The 19,889-nt window shown below is 38.9% G+C and overlaps 2 protein-coding genes across 8 annotated transcripts in view; one reads left to right on the top strand and one right to left on the bottom strand.

Annotated features, from left to right (window-relative positions):
* CCDC73 (coiled-coil domain containing 73) overlaps positions 1 to 19,889 on the bottom strand; it is a 221,504-nt gene that overhangs the window by 148,696 nt on the left and 52,919 nt on the right. The window lies entirely within an intron of this gene.
* Positions 1 to 19,889, top strand: part of QSER1 (glutamine and serine rich 1) — a 67,569-nt gene that overhangs the window by 14,494 nt on the left and 33,186 nt on the right. Inside the window, exon 1 of one of the 4 annotated variants that reach the window (XM_037522505.2) lies at positions 15,387 to 15,536. The exons of 2 other annotated variants lie outside the window; for them this stretch is intronic. In XM_037522505.2, coding sequence (XP_037378402.1) covers positions 15,448 to 15,536 — 89 coding nt within the window. In that variant the 5' untranslated portion in view covers positions 15,387 to 15,447. Of the gene's footprint in view, positions 1 to 15,386; positions 15,537 to 19,889 lie in introns of those variants that run through there. One more of the 4 variants, XM_037522506.2, reaches the window with a different exon arrangement.

Below are 19,889 nucleotides of genomic sequence, written 5' to 3'. Positions count from 1 at the left end.
TTTGACCCCCCAGCCAGGGAGCTAACCCACATATGGCACAGCAGACCTCTCCTGTCTGGCCCACTGCTCCCCTCAGCAGTGTATTTCAGTCTATCTGTCTGCTCTGCTCTTTATTCTGTCTCTGGTGAATCCACGCACACACATACACACACACACACACACCTCTGGCCTACACCCCAGTTCTTCTATGCAAAAATAAATAGAATCTTTTCTTTTAAAGATTTATTTATTTATGCATACAAGAACTGGGGTAAAGGCTGAATGTGGGGCAGGGGTGAGAGGATTCACCAAAGACAGTGGAAACAGAACAGGCGGATGGACTGAAATATACTGCTGAGGGGAGCAGTGGGTCAGACAGGAGAGGTCTGATGCACCATGTGGGTAGCTTCCTGGATGGCCAGAGATAGAAGCTGTGCTGCAGAGGCTGCGAATAGCTTCACAGTGCTGTGCTTAACCGAGGCCCAAATAGAATCTTTTAAATAAATATAAAATAAAAACTGATATAGCATACCAGCTAATTAGCCTTCATCTATTGTGCACCATATTAATGTCACCATGTTAGTATCATTTTAGCATCATCTGTTCAGTCCTGTTCCAACATCCCCACCTGTTTCTCTTCCAACTTTGTATTTGCTTTATATTGTCTCAAAGCAAATTTTAAGACCATATATGTATCTCTTTCAATTTTAGTGTGTCTCTGAAAGATAGTCTTTTTGTCTGTTTCCTCCAATACCTGTTTTTAATTTTTTCATTTTATTTTATTTTGAAAGATAAAGTCTTAATTTTTTTTTATATAACCACAATATGTAGGATCTTTTAAAGCAATTTATAAGTATTCTTCTGCCCTTGGTATCTGAAGTTAACCTTAGAATAGCATAATAATACAGCATTTTATACTAACAGTATAAAAGACCTAAAACAGTAAAAAATAAGGACTAATAGTATAAAATAGTAGTGATTTTTGTATATGTCTTTGGCTAATGGGCTTATATGTTTATGGAAATTCCGTAGGAAAACATAAGTATGAAACTTTATAAGCTTCTGGAAATTTTCTGATTAATTTTTTTAATTTGTTGGGAAAGAAGAAACAGCATGTTGAATATCAAAATAAATATAACTTTGGATTTTGATTCACCTGAAAATCATTTTCTGTAATCTAAAATCTTAAGATCCTGTATTAAACCAAAGCTGTATAAGTGGTTGCCTGTAACAAGGAGTGCACAAATGTGAATTGTTGTGATAAATTGTTTATCTATAGACAGATTGTCTTACTCTAAATACTAGAAATCCTGGAACATGTTAAATAATAATAGTCAATAGAGATATGCTGTTAGTAAAAATTGGCTCTATTAGTTTGTCAAACAAGGAAGAAGTTTATTTTGATAAGGGAAAGACTAGAACACAAACAGGCCACATTAAAGAAGCTAAAATAAAACATTTCATAGTATCCATATATATTTGAATGATGGAAATAGGAACTTTATTATGTGTCATGAGATGTAACCGACTATATAATATTGGGTTGTCGGAAAAATCATTACGTAGTTTTTATTTTTCAAGCAAAAATGCGTCATGACTTTTCTAACAGTCAAATACTTCATAAATAGAAAAGTGTTACAGAAAATATGGGATGGGAAAAACTGCCCCTGAAAATTTTGTCTTTATTCAAAGGAAAGGTCAGCAATGTAGGTGGTGACCAAAAAACTGAAAAGGAAAAAAATGATGGAATGACATTTTGAAATTGTGTCCAATCTAGGCCTTACTGACTCTTGTTATCTGGGATGTAGTTAAACATATAACCATATAACCCATATAACATATAAGCCATATAACCATCACATTTCATTTATTTCCCAACAGCAACAGATGGAAACTTAGTTTCCTTGACTTTGACATTGCTTTTCTTGAGCATCTGTTACAAATGCCAAAATCTGTCTCTCTTTGTTGTGAGTAACATTTTGAACTGAAAGACTGAGTTTTGAATAAGCCCTACCACTCCACTAAACAGGAAATAACCATACCACACCACTATTTGATATTGCTTAGTGAAAACAAAAACACCTTCTGTTTAACCAACTTAAAATATATTGTTCATACAAAATAAAATGGAGGGGCCTCTCCAGTGGCGCAGCGGTTGAGTGCTGGGCTGTGAAGCTGCCCCGCAGCCCCTGCAGCTCTGGTTTGATCCCCGGCCACTGGCGAGGGTCCCACATGGTGCGCAGACCTCTCATGCTGCACCCGCTGCTCCCCTCAGCAGGGCACTTTGTCATTCTGCCTGTTCTGCTCCCTGCTCTGGCTCTGGTGAATTCTCTCACCCTCCTGCGCTTATGGCTGTACCCAGTGCTTGTATAAATAAATAAATCTTAAATAAATAAATTATTTATTTATTTTTAAGTAAAAATTAAGATGCATGGTAGTTATATGTTCTTATCTCAAGAAATCATGTTTGGGGCCTCCCCTGGTGGCACAGCGGTTGAGCGGTGGGCTGCGAAGCTGCCCGCAGGTTCTGCAGCGCCGTTTCGATCCCCGGCCGTGGCGTGGGTCCCGCATGGCGCACGGACCTCTCCTGCCGCCCGCTGCTCCCCTCAGTTGTGTATTTTGTCAGTCTGCCTGTTGTGTTCCCCGCTCTGGCTCTGGTGAATTCTCTCACTCTCCCGTGCTTCTGACTGTACCCAGTGCTTGTGTAAATGAATAAATAAAATCTTAAAAAAAAATCATATTAGATTGAACAATAACATTGGTACAAAATACTAGGAATTAGCTATGCTCTGAGGTTTTACAAATGAGCCAAAGACCCTTTAAATTGCTCCTTTGTAGATACTGAATCCAGACTTTGGACTCTTCCAGGAGTTTTTAATTAATTTAAGATTTACTGAGATTTATTTTACATACCATGAAATTCTCCCATATTTAGCATACAATTCAGTGATTTTTAATATATTTATATCACCATAGTGTTGCCACAATTGTATCTTTGAACATTGTCATTACCCCCAAAAGAAATCTCATGCCCATACTCACTCCTAACCTTAGCCAACAATTGATCTTTTTCTGTATTTATAGATTTGCCTTCAGTAAAACATAAAATACGTGGTGTTATGTCTGGTTTTTTTTTTTTTTTTTTTTTTAAGAGTTATTTATTTTTATACAAGAGCTGGAGTACAGGCCAGAGTTGCGGGAGGGTGAGAGGATTCACCAGAGACAGAGCAGGGAGCAGAACAGGCAGACGACAGAAATACACTGCTGAGGGGAGCACCAGGCGTGACAGGAGAGGTCTGCTGCACCATGTGGGGTTCTCGCTGGCCGGCCAAGATCAAGCCCGCATTGCCTAGGCTGCGGACAGCTTCACAGCACTGCCCTCAACCTGCTGCGCCACTAGGGAGGCCCCATGTCTGGGATCTTTGATTAAGTATAATATTCTTGAGATTCCTTCTTTTGTAGCATATTTCAATACTTAGAGTAGAACAATCTTTTCTTTTGATAGCTCATTTCATGGTTGAGGAACATTTGGGTTTCCATTTTTTTGTGTAATGCTGCTATGAACACTTGCATAAAAGCCTTTGTTTAACATGTTTCATATTTCTAGGGTAGATACTGTGGAGCAAAATTGTTGAGTGCTGTGTTAATTCCACATTTAACATTTTTGAGGAACTGCCAAATTGTTTTCTGAAATGGCTTTACCATTTTGCATTCCCACCAGCAGTATATAAAGGTTCAAGTCTCCCCATCCTTGTCAACAGTTACTGTCTTTTGGTTCTAGTCGTTAATATCTTGATATGATAGCTATTCAAAGTGGCAGACACACCTTGGAGATGCAAAAGTGTTGGCTAAGTAATTCACAAATATTTGTTATGTTGTCTTGTCTGTGCCTAAAGTGTTTTAGGCTCTAAGGAAGAATTGTCTTCAGCAAGAATGGTATTCTGTGGGGCTGGGGCAGCATAGGATGACCACAGGAGACTGTATGGGGAAAGGTCTGAAACAGCTCCCAGTGTTTGCTAAAAAGATAATAAAATTCCTTTTTTCCCTTTTCTGTAGTATATGTATTGTATCTGTTGGCAGCGCCAGATTTGAAACAATTTTCCCCATTGAGGTAGGAAACTACAAAAAAAAAAAGAGAAACAAAGAAACAAAAGCAGCAAGTAATAATATCCTGAGAGTTCATCATTTTAAACTTACAGATTTATCTCTTCCATGATTTTCAAAGAAAGGAAATTTCATTAGCAACTTTGTTTTTTTCTCACTATTTCATTTCATTTATTTATTTATTTATTTTTAAGAAGTTTTTTTTTTTTTTATTTATACATGCACTGGGTACAGTCAGAAGCGCGGGAGGGTGAGAGGATTCACCAAAGCCAGAGCCGGGAGCAGAGCAGGCAGAAGGATCGAAGTACACTGCTGAGGGGAGCAGCGGGTGGCAGGAGAGGTCTGCGCGCCATGCGGGACCCTCCTCAGGAGGCCGGGGATCAGCCCGGGACCGAACTGGTGCTGCAGAGGCTGCGGGCAGCTTTGCAACCCAGCGCTCAACCGCTGCGCCACCAGGGGAGGCCCATTTTCCTCACTATTTTAAACTAAAGGATATTGCTATGAAATAAATCAGCAGTTGGAAGCCAAATTTATTAAAGTCTACATTCTAAATATTTATTGTTAAAATAATTTTTAGTGAAATGTAGAGCTACTTGGGTAGTAATATATGGAGAGGAAACAGTTATATTAAAAGGTGTATTTCATTATAGAATTCCCTTTGCTTTTAGTTTTAGTTTGGGACCAGATAGCAGCTAGAGTCACTTCTAAAAATTTATTTAGTCACTCCCATACATAAAAATCCTTTGGTTGAAAATAATGCACTTGGAATAAAAAGTCTAACTCCTGTTGTGCCCATAAGGATCACTGTGTCCTCCAGTAGGGTAACTTGTGTCCTCCACCCACTTGTCAAGTAAGACATTCTTGGGAATTTTACTCACCTCTATGACTTAAAATAACCCAATTGGTTGGTAATGAGTCCTGATTTTTCATTTCCAGCTCAAATTTCTTTTCTTATTTCTAAGTGGGAATATTTATAATTATTTCTGAGTATTTCTTATAGTATCCATTATGAATCCTTTATTTCAAACTTAATGAATCCAAAGTCAAATCTTATAAATGTGTTCAGCTTTATGGGTGGCTCATTATTCCCTTGTCATCTTCTACAAATCACTGTTGACCAAATAAGTCTTATCAAATCTAATTTTTAGGAAGTTGCAAATGTCGGGAGCCTCCCTGGTGGACTAGGTGTTAAGTCACAGCCCTTTCACTACTACAGCCTGAGTTCTATTCCTGTCCAGGGAGCTTACCCGCATAGTGTGCAGCAGTCCTCTCCTGTCTTGCCCACTGCTCCCTTCAGCAGTGTATTTAAGTAAATCTGCCTATTCTGCCCCCTACTCTATATCTGGTGAATCCCCTCACTCCCCTGCACCTCTGGCCTACACCCCAGTTCTTCTGTGGGAAATATTAAAAAATAATTTGCAAATGTCTACTGCCACTGTTCTTAAAATTTTTTTTAACAGATTTATTTATTTATACATACAATAACTGGGGTATAGGCCTGAGGTGTGGGTGGTGAGAGGATTCATCAGAGACAGTGGGGAAGAAAACAGGCAGACTGCCTGAAATACACTGCTTATGGGAGCAGTGGGTGAGACAGAAGAGGTCTGCTGTGCCATGTGGGTAGCTCCCTGGCGGGAGATTGAACTTGTCCTTAGTGGCTGTGGATAGCTACATAGGTTGTGTCTTAACCACTTGCACCACCAGGGAGGCCCCTGTTCTTATTCTTACAATTTTTTTTTTAATTAATATATTTTTTATTATAGTTATTATATTTTTTTTAAATATTAAATTTTATTTTTATATTCCCCCATACAATTGCAAACGCCCCATTCTGACCCAATCCTTCCCCTCCCGCCCCCCACCCCCAAAAAGTGTCTCTGGTTCATAGTTTTTTGTTGATTTTGATTTTCACTTTCTTATATTCATTTTCCTGGTCCCTTATTTAAGTTTTCTAGATTCCTGCTATGAGTGAGACCTTATTCTTACAATTTTTAACCTGGGTAGGAACTTGACCTTCCTGCTTTCAGGCTTGTTCTGTTCCTAACACTGTTTATCAGATCATCTTTCTGAGGTAGTGATTCTCTAGTGCAGGTACATGACAGAATTGATTTAAAAGCTTTTTCAGAGAGATATACAGGGTCCCATCTCAAAACTACGAATAATTATCTTCTAGAAGTAAGAACTGGAAGTGTTTAGTTTGGGAAAAAAACCCAGCAGATGATAATGATACCTTCTCTCGTTAAAAAATATTTTTTCAAATAAAGATTTAATCATTCTCTGCTTAAAATTCTTTAGAGGCTCTTGATTCCTTTTAAGATAAATTGTGAGGTCCTATTTTGTGATAATAAATTTCCATACTCTGGCTCCTATCTGACTCATACTCCCATCCCCCAGTACAACCATGCAGAATTACAAGTCTACTAATGTACTATCTTATTTACATTTCCTGGTCTTTTTTTAAAAAAGATTTATTTATTTATGCATACAAGAGCTGGGGTGCAAGCCAGAGATGGGAGTGTGTGTGAGAGGATTCACCAGAGACAGTGGGGAGCAGAATAGGCAGATCTACTGAAATACACTGCTGAGGGAAGCAGTGGCTGGGATAGCTTCATCATGCTGCGTTTTAACTTCTTGTGCCAACAGGGAGGCCCGCATTTCCTGGTCTTTATCTAGTATATTTTCTCTTGAAATGTTCTTTTTTCTTTCATTGGATAATTTCTTCCGTTCAATAGTTATTTCCTATAACTATTTCCTATAGCCTTATTTCCTATAGCCTTCTCATGCTATGTTACGCTTAGTTATTTGTTTATGCCTCTTTATTCTTTTTCCTCAAATTGATTTGTCAGTTGTTTACATAACTATTTTTTGGAGTACAGGTTCACTTCTCCATACATGCACATGCCTCAATCACTGTCCACCAAAACTCCAGTGCCAATTTCCTATCATTTTTCCTCTGTCCCTTCTTCACTAATCCCTTCTGGTAGCTAGCATATTTTTCACAGTGTGTGTGAATTATTCCTGTAGTGTTTTGCCAATTTGTTTTCTTTGATTATATTCTGCAAATGAATGAAACCATCTGGTAACTGTCTTTTCACTTTGTGGTATATATCACTTAGCATAATCACCTAAGAATATATCTGTTTTGTCCCCAAAGGCACTATTTTGACTTTTTAAATAGCCAAGTAGTATTCCTTTGAGTATACATTCCATAATTTCTTTTTTTAAAAAAATGTATTCTTTTTTCTTTTTTTAAGATTTATTTATTTATTTATTTATACAAGCACTGGGTACAGTCAGAAGCACGGGAGGGTGAGAGAATACACCAGAGCCAGAGTGGGAAATAGAACAGGCAGACTGATGAAATACACTGCTGAGGGGAGCAGCGGGTGCGGCAGGAGAGGTCTGTCGCACCATGTGGGATCCTCACCTGCCGGCTAGGGATCGAAACAGCGCCGCAGAGGCCGCAGGCAGCTTCACAGCCCAGCACTCAACTGCTGCGCCCATGTTCCATAATTTCTGTCCAACCATGTACCAGTGGGCATTTAGATTGTTTTCATGACGTGCTATTGTGACTAATGCTACAGTAAACATAAAAGTGCATACATCTTTTCTTTTTTTTTTAAAGATTTACACACAAGAGCTGGGGTACAGGCCAGAGATGCTGGGGGGTGAGAAGATTCACCAGAGACAGAGCGGGGAACAGAACAGGCAGTCTGACTGAAATTCACTGCTGAGGAGAGCAGTGGGTGAGACAGGAGAGGTCTGTTTTGCCATGTGGGTTGCTCCCTGGCCAGCTGGGGATTGAACTCGTGCTGCAGAGGCTGTGGATTGCTTTATAGTGTGGTGCTTAACCCCTTGTGCCACCAGGGGAGGCCCCTCTTTTCCTTTTTTTTAAAGATTTATTTTTACTTATTTATGCATACATGAACTGGGGTGTAGGCCAGAGGTGGGAGGGTGAGAGTATTCACCAGAGACAGAGTGGGGAGCAGACCAGGCAGATCTACTGAAATACACCGCTGAGGGGAGCAGTGGGTGAGACAGGAGAGGTCTGCTGCGCCATGTGGGATAGCTCCCTGGCCGGGGATCGAACTCATGCTGCAGTGGCTGGCCATCACTTGATAGTGCTAGACTTTAACCCCTGCGCCACCAGGGAGGCCCAGTAAAATAAATCTTTCAAAAAAACAAACAAAAAAACAATGTCCCATTTTCTAAATACAAATTTGTTTTTTTTATTATTATTATTTTTAAAGATTATGCATACAAGAACTGGGGTACAAGCCAGCGGTGTGGGGGGGGTGAGAGGATTCACCAGAGACAGAGTGGGGAGCAGAACAGGCAGACTGACTGAAATACACTGCTAAGGGGAGCAGCAGGTGAGACAGGAGAGATCTGCTGCAGTGGCTATGGATAGCTCCATAGTGCTGTGTTTAACCCCTAGTGCCACCAAGGAGACCCACAAATTTATTTTTTTTTAATATTTTTATTTTCTTACATCCTGGGTCATCTTTCTATAGTTATTTTTCCCTGTATGTACAACCCTCCCACCAGTAATCCTTCCACTCCTCCCTTGCTGCAAGACATAGATCAATGGTTATCCTACAGACCTTGCCTTTTTCCTGGAACCCTGTCCTTTTCCTGGGCGAGGACCTGAGCTCCTGGACTGCAGCAGACCAGGCTGCTCAGCTCCCCAGGAGCAACTGTGAGGCAGATAGCAAGATAGAGACATTCTGGACCTCTTGTAGGCAGGTTTGTGGAGTGGTTCTCTGGATATAAGTGATTTAAGAGACTGTACTTTTTCTTCAGACTAGTGTGGTCTCTGGGTTCCGTGCCTCATCCACACTGATTGAACCATCCATTTTGGTGAATGATTTCTTCAGGGTGATATGCCCACCATTTTCATATCGCTGGCTAGCTATCTAAATAAAACTGCTTCTTATAGATTGAATTCCTGTCTCTGCTTATCGGCATCTGTGGTGACAACCAGCAGGACACAGCATTTCCAGTAACAAAGCCATCTAGTTCTAGACCTTTGTTCTTAAGGAGGCTTTTGGTTTCTCTGCTTGTGACTAGTTTGTCCAAACTGTCTATTTCATCTTGGTTTAGTCTTGGAAGGTTGTATGATTCTAAAAATTTGTTGATTCTTCTAGGTTGTCTGGTTTGCGTGCATATAAATGTTCATAGTAGCCTTTAATTATCCATTGTTTTTCTTCAGTATCTGTTACAGTTCACCTCTTTCATTTCTGATGTGTCTTATTTGGGTTTTCTCTTTTCCTGGTGAGCCTTGCTAAGGATGTATTGATTTTGTTTGTTCTTTCAAAGTACTAGTTCTTGGTGTCACTGATCTTTTGTATTTTCTTTTTCCTTTATATTTAGTTTAGTCCCACTCTTATAGTTTCTTCTCTTCTATTGATTCTCTTGGTTTGTTTAGTTTTTTTCTAGTTCCTTCAGATGTAGTGTAAGATGTTTGAAGTTTTTTTCCTGTTTATTGATATGGGCCTGTATTTCCTTCCAATACTGCATTTAGTGTATCACTTAGGTTCTGGTAACTTGTCTCTTCATCTTTTGGGGGCTCCAGGTAATTTTTATTTTTCCTTTGGTTTCTTCATTGACCCAGGAGTTATAAAAGCATTCTATTTAGTCTCAATATGTTTGGGGGTTTTCAAGGTTTTGTTTAATGGTTGATTTCTACCTTTATATTATGGTCAGAAAAGATGTTTGATATAATTTCAATTTTAATATATTTTTTTAGATATTTTGTTTTCCAGTATATAATCTATCCTTTAGAATATTCCATGTGCACTTGAGAAGAATATGTATTCATTTCTTTTGGTATGGAAGGTTCTGTAGATGTCTATTGAATCCATCAGATCCATTACTTCATTTTAAGCCATTACTTCCTTGTTAACTTTTTTTTTTTTTTTTTTTTTATAGAGGCATGTTTTCTTTCTTTATTTGTTTGTTTTCATTTATACATGCACTGGGTACAGTCAGAAGCGCGGGAGGGTGAGAGAATTCACCAGAGCCAGAGCGGGGAGCAGAGCAGGCAGAAGGACCGAAGCACACTGCTGAGGGGAGCAGCGGGCGGCAGGAGAGGTCTGCGCGCCATGTGGGACCCTCCTCCGGTGGCCGGGGCAGCCGGGGATCGAACCGGCGCCACAGAGGCTGCGGGCAGCTTCGCAAGCCAGCGCTCAACCGCTGCGCCACCGGGAGGCCAACTTTTTTTTTTTTAAACGATTAGTCTTTTTTTTTTTTTTTAAGATTCATTTTTTTATTTATTTATACAAGCACTGGGTACAGTCAGAAGCGCGGGAGGGTGAGAGAATTCACCAGAGCCAGAGTGGGGAGCAGAGCAGGCAGAAGGACCAAAGTACACTGCTGAGGGGATCAGCGGGCAGCAGGAGAGGTCTGCGCACCACGTGGGACCCTCCATCGGTGGCCAGGGAGCAGCCGGGGATCGAGCCGGCGCCGCAGAGGCTGCGGACAGCTTCGCAACCCAGCGCTCAACCGCTACGCCACCGGGGAGGCCCCCCCTTGTTAACTTTTTGTTCTGGATGATCAGTCATTGATGTAAGTGGTGTATTTTGTGATCCCTACTGCCATTGGGTTTCTGCCAATGAGTTGCTTAGGTCTGTTAATATTTGTTTTATATAGTTTGGTTCACCTGTGTTGTGTGTGTAAATACTAAGGATAGTTACATCTCTTCTTGATAAACTGTTGCCTTATCATCATACAATGCTTGTTTGTCCCTGGTTGCCCTTTTTTTTTTTTTTTAATCTGAAAATCTAATTTATCAGATATAACAACAGCAGTTTCTGCTTTTTTTCCTCTGTGTTACTGAGTTAAGATCATGCTTTTAAATCCAACCTCTCATTCTGTTTTAATTGATGAGCTCAGACTATTCATCTTTAGAGTGATTATTAAATATGAGGCTTATTTGCTGTCACTCTTTTGTTTTTTGGTTGTTTTAGCTTTCTGTTATTTTTCCATCTGTTTTTACCTGCCTTTTCATTTTGATGGCTCTCCCTGGGGTTCTGTCAGTTTCTTCATTTTTTTCTTCTAGGTATCTCCATTCTAGGTTTTTGTTTTGTGGTTATTATGAGGACTGTATCAAATGGTTATTATGAGGATTGTATGAAGCTTTAGATACCTAACGTAGCCCTTTTTGTGCTGGTATTGATTCATTCTCATTTAACTATACAGATTGTCCTTGTAGGCCTGCCCTTAAATGTTTTATTACTTCTTATTCCATATACTGTTTATCACTTTGTTTTCTATTTTCATGTAAAGGAACTCCTTTGAACATTACTTGTAGGGCGGGTTTGGTTGTGGTAAACTCTGTTAGCTTTTGTTTGTTTGGAAAGCCTTTATTTCTACATCAGATTTAAGTGATGTTTTTGCAGGATAGAGTAGTCTTGGCTGATGGATTTTTATCTTTTAAAATTACAAATATGTCTTTCCACTTTTTTCTACCCTTGAGAGTATCTACTGAGAAGTTGGATGATGTCTGATTGAGGTGCCTTTGTATGTTACATTCTTTTACTCCATAGCGGTCTTTAGTATTTTTCTTTTTCATTGGCTTGATCATTTAACAATGATGTGTCTTGGTGTAGGTCATTTTGCATTTAGAAATGAGGGTGTTCTTTTGTCTTTCTGAGCATCCATGTTTTAATTATTTCCTTAGGTTTGGGAGGTTGTCAGCTATTTCTGTAAAAAATGCCTGTATTCCCTTTCTTCATCTTTTGGAACCCATTATCCTTTTTCTTCTTCCAATGGATTCTGATATTTCTGAGTTTCTTCATTTTTCCTAAATCTTATTTCTTTGCAACTTCATGTGTACATTTGTATGTTCAATTTCTGAAATTCTCTATTATCCCAGCTTAAGTCTACTTACATGGTTTTGCATATTTCCTCATTTGACTGAGCATTTCTTTGTGCTTTTAAAATATGTTCAGTCTCATGTTCAACATCACTTGTAATCAGGGAAATGCAAAGCAAAACTACAATGAGATACCATCTTACACCAGTGAGAATGGCACATATTTAAAAAACTAGCAACAACAAATGTTGGCGAGGATGTGGAGAAAAAGGAACTCTCCTGCACTGCTGGTGGGAGTGCAAACTGGTGGTGGGGGTCCAACCACTATGGAGAGCTGTGTGGAGATTTCTGGACCTACTAAACATAGAGCTTCCATATGTTCCAGCAATTCCACTCCTAGGTATTTATCCAAATGACACAGAAACAGTAATTCCAAAGGATACTTGCACCTCTATGTTTATAGCAGCACTATTTACAATAGCTAAGATATGAAAGCAACCCAAATGCCCAAAAATAGATGACTGGATCAAGAAGGTATGGTACATATACACCATGGAATATTACTCAGCATTCAAAAAAGATAAACACATGCAGTTTGCAGCAACATGGATGGAGCTAGAAGGGATCATGCTCAGTGAAATAAATCAGAAAGAAAAAGAAAAATACCGGATGGTCTCACTCATAGCAGGAATTTAGAAAACCTAAGTAAGAGACCAGGAAAAAGACTAATTAATACAAAGTAAAAATCAAAATCAACAAGCAACTATAAACCAGAGACATACTGGGCGGGGGGGGGGGGAGGGAGGGGCGGAGAAAGGAAGGACTAGAGCCAAAATAAGGGGGGAGGTGCAATTGTATGGGGAATATAACCAAAATGAAAATGAATACATTGTGCAAAGATGAAAAAAGATGTAAGAATTATATAAAATTAAATATTTAGGGACTCCCCGTTGGCGCAGCGGTTGAGCGCTGGGTTGCAAAGCTGCCCGCCGCCTCTGCTGCGCAGGCTCCATCCCGGCTGCTCCCCTCAGCATGTACTTGGGTCCTTCTGCCTGCTCTGCTCCCCGCTCTGGCTCTGGTGAATTCTCTCACCCTCCCGCGCTTTTAACTGTACCCAGTGCTTGCGTAAATAAAATAAATAAATAAATAAATAATCTTTTTAGAAAATAAATATTTAAATAAAAAATAAAATAAAATAAAATATGTTCAGTTTCTGTAGTAAAGAAATTATTTTGTTCCTGGATCTTCTTTCTAAGATCCTGAACCTGCTTTTCTGTGTATGATGGAACTGCTAGGACCTCACTGAGTTTCCTTTAAGATAGTTATTATAAAATCTTTGTCTCTTAGGTCCTTGAATCCTGTATCCCTTATTTAGGTCTCTGGACTATTCTAACTTTTCCATTTTGTGTTCAGATGCCCCTGTTTCTTAGTCATGTGTTGTCTTTTTGCCTTTCTAGTTAATGCACAGTGCCTTTGTGTTTATCTTCTTTGTTTAACTTGGCAGTTGGGGAATTGGACGGTTTCAGTCTTGGTGGGTTTATTCCAGGGAGAGAGATTTACGCTGCCTCTTCTTCCCCTGCTCTCCAGAGCAGTACTCTGCACTCCTTCTTGGAGCTCTAATTCCAGCGTCCTGTCTCCTTTCTACTCCACTCTGCAACTCAGGCTACACGGCATACAGCAGGTCTGTCAGATATCCCCACAGGAAGCGGGAGGGAGTCCTGCCACCTATACTACCAACAGCCTGATTTTCTATACATGAAAAAAACTATCCTAGTTCCTGTGTGCGTGAAGGTATGCACTCCCCCAGCCTCACTGAAAAAGTTCCCCAGGCACAATTCGTGTGCCTTCTAAGTCTGCCAGGTCCCTAGCTATTGGTTATTCAGGTGATTGGTATGACTGATACCCTGGTTACAGCTCCTTCAGCCTCTCCCTGTTTTGGCCCCCACAGCAAACCACCAATTTTTAGAGTTAAATTTATGTGGTGTAAATACCTCATTTAGTGATGAACTGGTGACATTTCCTCTGAGCAAAATTTATTTTTTTCCTGTTATATTTAGGGAAGAGATTTACTAGGACCTCCCTATTCTGCCATGTTGTTATTATCATGCCTCTGTATTTCTTTATCTTCTGTTGCCTAGCATACTTAGTAGTCAATAAATGTAGTTGTATAAAAGGAGTTATTACATTTAGGTGCAACAAAATATCATTGATTGAATATTGTGTGCCAAACACATATATAACATATTCTCACAACTACTTTATGAAAGTGGTTATTGTTATTCCTCTTATTTTAGGAGAAAGCTGAGACAGAGAAAGATTATGTGATTACAAATTCGGCAACTTGAAGCTGAAGTACAGAGCTGGATTTCAATCCTATTGTCTATATTTGCAAAGCAAATATACAGCTATTACAGCTATTTATTACAGCTATTACTTGGCTCAAGATACATTTTCAAATCACAATAAGTAATTTTTCAATAAGGGCTCATTCTTATGCTTCATGTTTTTGTTTTTAATTCTGACTATGATTAAAAGAAAGTAGAGATTAGTAAAATATTTGGCATTTAGGTATGAGTGGGACAGAGAGACACACTAGAATTCCACTCACAAAGTTCAGTGAACTCACTGTTTATTTCTTTATTCAATTAAAAGACAGATTTTTGTATAAAAGAATACTGTGTAATAGAATAAAAATATTTAGATTAACTCAGACTATCAGAAATACAAAGACCAATAACATAAATAGGAAAACTAGGACTTTACAAGATTTGTTTTGCTGAAGTTTGAAACACGTTATTTGCAGAATCAGGACTGGCATCTGGGACTTAAAACTTTCAATTCAGGGTTTTTTCCTGTTTGTGCTATGAAAAGTTGGTATATATGTCAGAATAAAGCAACGTTTCAAAACTTAATGAGAATTGGGCCTCCCTGGTGGCGCAGCGGTTGAGCGCTGGGTTGCGAGGCTACCCGCGGCCTCTGCGGTGCGGTTCGATCCCCGGCTGCCCCCGGCCACTGGAGGAGGGTCCCACATGGCGCGCAGACCTCTCCTGCCGCCCGCTGCTCCCCTCAGCAGTGTACTTCGGTCCTTCTGCCTGCTCTGCTCCCTGCTCTGGCTCTGGTGAATTCTCTCACCCTCCCGCGCTTCTGACTGTGCCCAGTGCATGTATGAACAAAACAGACAAACAAACCAGCAAACAAATAAATAAAGCATGCCTCTATTAAAAAAAAAAAAAAAAAAAAAAAAAAAAAACTTAATGAGAATTCAGTTTTATATTAGTATGTTTTCTCAGCGTTCAAATTCTTTAACAAAGAGAAAAGATTATATGACTACTTAAAACCGCTTAACTGAATATGACTATTAAGTTAGTGCTTAAGTAACTTATTACTTGCATGCATGTACTGGCTTGTTTATCCGGGATTTAGCATATTTCATGGAACTTTTGCTAATTGATCTTTTTAAACTCGGAATGTGTTTTGTTTCTTGAGTATTACAGATTTGAGTATGCTATCCAAGGAGTAGACCTGTGTTGTTGATATGTGGGTGATAAATGGCATATGGATGTATGTATATATATGACATGGATATAAACTGTAAGATAACTTTTTCTGCAACGGCGGGAGTGGAGAGACCAATTAGGTACTGTGATTAGTTCTTGCCTACTAAAGAAATTACTGGAGTTGGCATGGGTTTATAAGAAAAAAAAAAAAAAAGAAAAAAAACCCCAAACAATAACAGATTTTTACAGATTATCTTGATCATTGTCCTTAAGGAGTTTTGTTCAGATTTGACATGGCTTACAGATTTTTTAAAATGTAGAGTGTATTTTTGAGAATAGTTTTAGATTTATAGAGAAATCAAGAATATAATACAGGATTCCCATAAACCCCCCCCCCTCATCTGTTACCAGCTTCTTACATTCTAATGGCACATGTGTTAAAATTAACATACTGTTAGGCCTCTCTGGTGGTGCATGGGGTAAGTCTCAGTGCTACCAAGCTATAGTCAACCACTACAGGATGAGAGGCATAAGTTCCATCCCTGGTCAGGGAGCTAACCCACATGGCACAGCAGACCTCTCTTGTCTTGCCCACTGCTCCCCTCAGCAGTGTATTTCAGTAGATCAGCTTGTTCTGACCCCCACTGTCTCAGGTGAATCCTCTCACCCCTCCCTCCCACCTCTCGCCTATACCCCAGCTCTTGTATGCATAAATAAATATAAATCTTTTTAAAAAATTAATGTACTGTTATTAGTACATTATTATCACCTAAAGTTTGTAGTTTATTCAGATTTCCTTAGTTTTTACTTAATACTCTTTTCTTTCCAGGAATACCACTTTACACATTCGTTTATCTTGTTTTAATATGTTCCTCTTGTCTGTGGATTTATTAGGCGTGCCTTGCTTTTGATGACCTTAACAGGTTTGAGGCGTGTATAGGTTAAGTATTTTGTAGAATACTCTTGGAATCTGCCTTACATTTTTTCTCATGATCAAACTGGAGTTATAGGTTTTTCAGAGGGAGACCAGAGAGACTATCATTTTTTCACATCATGTCAAGGGCACAGCTTATCAACATGCTTTATCACTATTGATATTGAGCTTTATCATCACCTTGCATGGGTAGTAGTGTTTACTAGATTTTCTTATTGTAAAGTTATTTTTCCCCCTTCTATACTATCCTCTTTGGAATGAAGTCACTGAGGTGCAGTGTACACTTTCAGAGTGGGATGTTATGATCCACGTTCTTCAGGGTAGAATATTTACACAAATTATTCAGAACTATGTGGGTTGACTTGTTTTTCCCTTCAATTGATATTTACTCATTTTAGTGTATCAGTATAGACTCATTTTATAATTGGTTTGCAATCCAATACTACTTTGCTCAAAATGTTCCACCTTTGGTTATTGGGAGCTCTTTCAATTGGCTTCTGTGTTGTGTCCCTTCACATAACATACTCCCTAGCATTTTCACGCCTTCTCTTTGCTTTTTCTTTTTTAAACACTTTCTTACTTTCTGCACTGGAAGATGCTCAAGGCTCATCTGGTATATTTTCTGCACAGTACTAAAACCAGCCATTTCTCAAGGGAGCTCTGTTTTCTTTTCATAGAGAATGGTAATAGAAACTAAGATCTGGGCCTTAGACATGGTTTTTGCTACTGGGGTGTTACTATTTCTAGGCTCTACCTGATAAAGTAAGGAAGTATGGTGTGGTGTGGTGTGTGTGTGTGTGCGTGTGTGTACGTGTGTGTGTGTGTATAGATTGTTTTAATATAAAGCATGGCTGCCATAATTTGAAACACAGATAAAATGGTGGGGATATTTGAAATAATAGGGTTCTTTTTTAATTAAAGACTTTCAAGTTATACTTGAAATAAGAAGCAAAAGAATGAAGTTGGACAACTACCTCACACTATATATGAAAATTAATCCAAAATGGAGCATAGACTTACATGTAAAAGTTAAAACTATAAAATTCTTTTTTTTTTTTCATAGAGGCATGTTTTATTTTATTTTTTTATTTATTTGTTTGTTCATTTTGTTTATACATGCACTGGGTACAGTCAGAAGCACGGGAGGGTGAGAGAATTCACCAGAGCCAGAGCAGGGAGCAGAGCAGGCAGAAGGACCGAAGTACACGGCTGAGGGGAGCAGCGGGCGGCAGGAGAGGTCTGCGCGCCATGTGGGACCCTCCTCCAGTGGCCGGGGAGCAGCCGGGGATCGAACCGGTGCCGCAGAGGCTGCGGGCAGCTTTGCAACCCAGCGCTCAACCGCTGCGCCACCGGGGAGGCCCAAAACTTTAAAATTCTTAAAGAAAACATAGGCATAAATCTTTTTATGTTATCAAAAGTACAAGTAACAAAAGAAAAAATAAATTGTACTTCATCAAAATTTAAAACTTTTGGACTGCAAATGATAGCATTAATAAAGTGAAAAGACAATCTCCAGAATGGGAAGCAATTCTTAAAAACAATGTATCAACTACATACATATAATTTAAATAACTCTTATAATTCAATAATAGAAAGCCATCCCAACTTAAAAATGGGCAAAGTATTTGAATAGACTTGTTTCAACAAATACAAATTGTGGGCCTCACTGGTGGCACGAGGGGTTAAGACGCAACCTATGAAGCTGTCCACAGCCACTGAAGCAGAAGTTCGATCCCTGGCCAGGGAGCAACCCACATGGTGCAGCAGACCTCTCCTGTCTCTCCCGCTGCTCCCCTCAGCAGTGTATTTCCGTCAGTCTGCCTGTTCTGTTCCCTACTCTGTCTCTGGTGAATCCTCTCACCTCCCACACCTCTGGCCTATACCCCAGCTCTTGTTTGCATAAATAAATAAATCTTAAAATACAAATTGTTAGTAAGAATATGTAAAGTTGTTCAACATCATTAGGTAGATGCAAATCAAAACACAATGAGATACCAGTTCACACCTACTAGAATGGCTATTATAATTAAAAGACAGGGAATAGCAGTATTAGCAAAGAAGTTAAGCAGTTATAACCATTAAATGTAGTAGGTGAGAATGTAAAATGGTACAGCCATTTTGCAAAAACACTTTGGTCATTCTCAAAATGTTAAACATGGAGTTATCATATAACCCAGCAGTTCTCTTAGGTATACACCCAAGAGATTAAAAACTTATTCACATGAAAAAAATTGTATATGAATATTCATAGCAGTATTATTCATAGTAGTCCAAAGGTGAAAATGACCCAGATTTCACCAGCTGAGTGGCAAAACAAAAGTGGCATATTCATACATTGTGGTATTTTTTTAGCCATATAATAGAAAAGAGTAGTGGTATATCCATGTTGTAATATGGATGAATCTTGAAATATCCTAAGTGAAAGAAGTTGAAGCACTGATAATAAAAGAGAAAATTAGTGATAATATGGGGTGATCAAGCATTCAGACGTATTCACACTTAAAAACAGAAAGTAGAGTGGTGGTTGGTTAGAGTGGAAGAGCTGGGGAGAAAATGAGGAATTGTTCAAGATAGAAAGTTTCGGTTAGATAAGATGAATGACTTCTAGAAATCTGCAGTACAACATAACGCCCACTATTAACACTGTATTGTACACTTTAAAATTTGTTAAGTGGGTAAATTGTATGTTAAATGCTTTTACTACAATATAATTAATTAAAACTTTGTCATTTAAAGACACTAAAAAATGAAAGAAAATGAATATGAGTTTTTAAGAAGCACAACTAACTCAGATAATCTAAGTCATCAATAAAACTTGCCAGAATTTGAAGTGGGGGGAAAAAAAGGAAAAGGCTTATCAGACTGGGAGAAAATATTTATGACATATAATATTTAACCAATATCTAACTAAAGTACAGGTCCAGAATATAGTTTAAAAACTCTTAGAACCCAAACAGATGGCTAACAACCACTTATTTTTAAAGGAGAGAAGATAAACTTCACAAGAAACTCTAAAAAGAGTAGCCTATAAGCATATAACAAGATCTCATCATTTGCTATTAGGGGATTGCAAATAAGCCACAATCAGATACCACAATATACCTACCTAGAAAGTAAATATAAGAGGAAAATCAAGTATTGACAAGATTGTAAAACAAATAGAATGTTGATTCATTACTGATGGTAACTTAAGATGATATATGCACCTACCTTATGACTCAATAATTCCACTTCTGTATATTAACTTAGAGTAGTAAAAAACATACGTCCACAGAATACTTGTATATAAATGTCAATAGCAGATACACTTAAAATGGTTGTATGTAGATTGTACCTCAATAAAAAGTTGATTTTTAGAGTTAAAAAGTTTTGGGTCTCCCTGGTGACCTAGGGGTTAAGTCTCAGTGTTATCACCACTAAGGCCTGAGTTTGATCCAGCCAGGGAGCTAACCCACATACTGTGCAGCAGACCTCTCCTACACCCCTTGGCAGTGTATTTCAGTAAATCTTCCTGTTCTCCTCCTCACTCTGTCTCTGCTGAATCCTGTCACCCCCTGCA

This window comes from Talpa occidentalis, unplaced genomic scaffold (assembly GCF_014898055.3).
Source record: "Talpa occidentalis isolate TD23 unplaced genomic scaffold, MPIMG_talOcc4v2.1 talOcc4.3, whole genome shotgun sequence".
In the NCBI taxonomy this organism is placed as follows: domain Eukaryota; kingdom Metazoa; phylum Chordata; class Mammalia; order Eulipotyphla; family Talpidae; genus Talpa; species Talpa occidentalis.
This window is presented reverse-complemented; position numbering and strand designations above follow the sequence as displayed.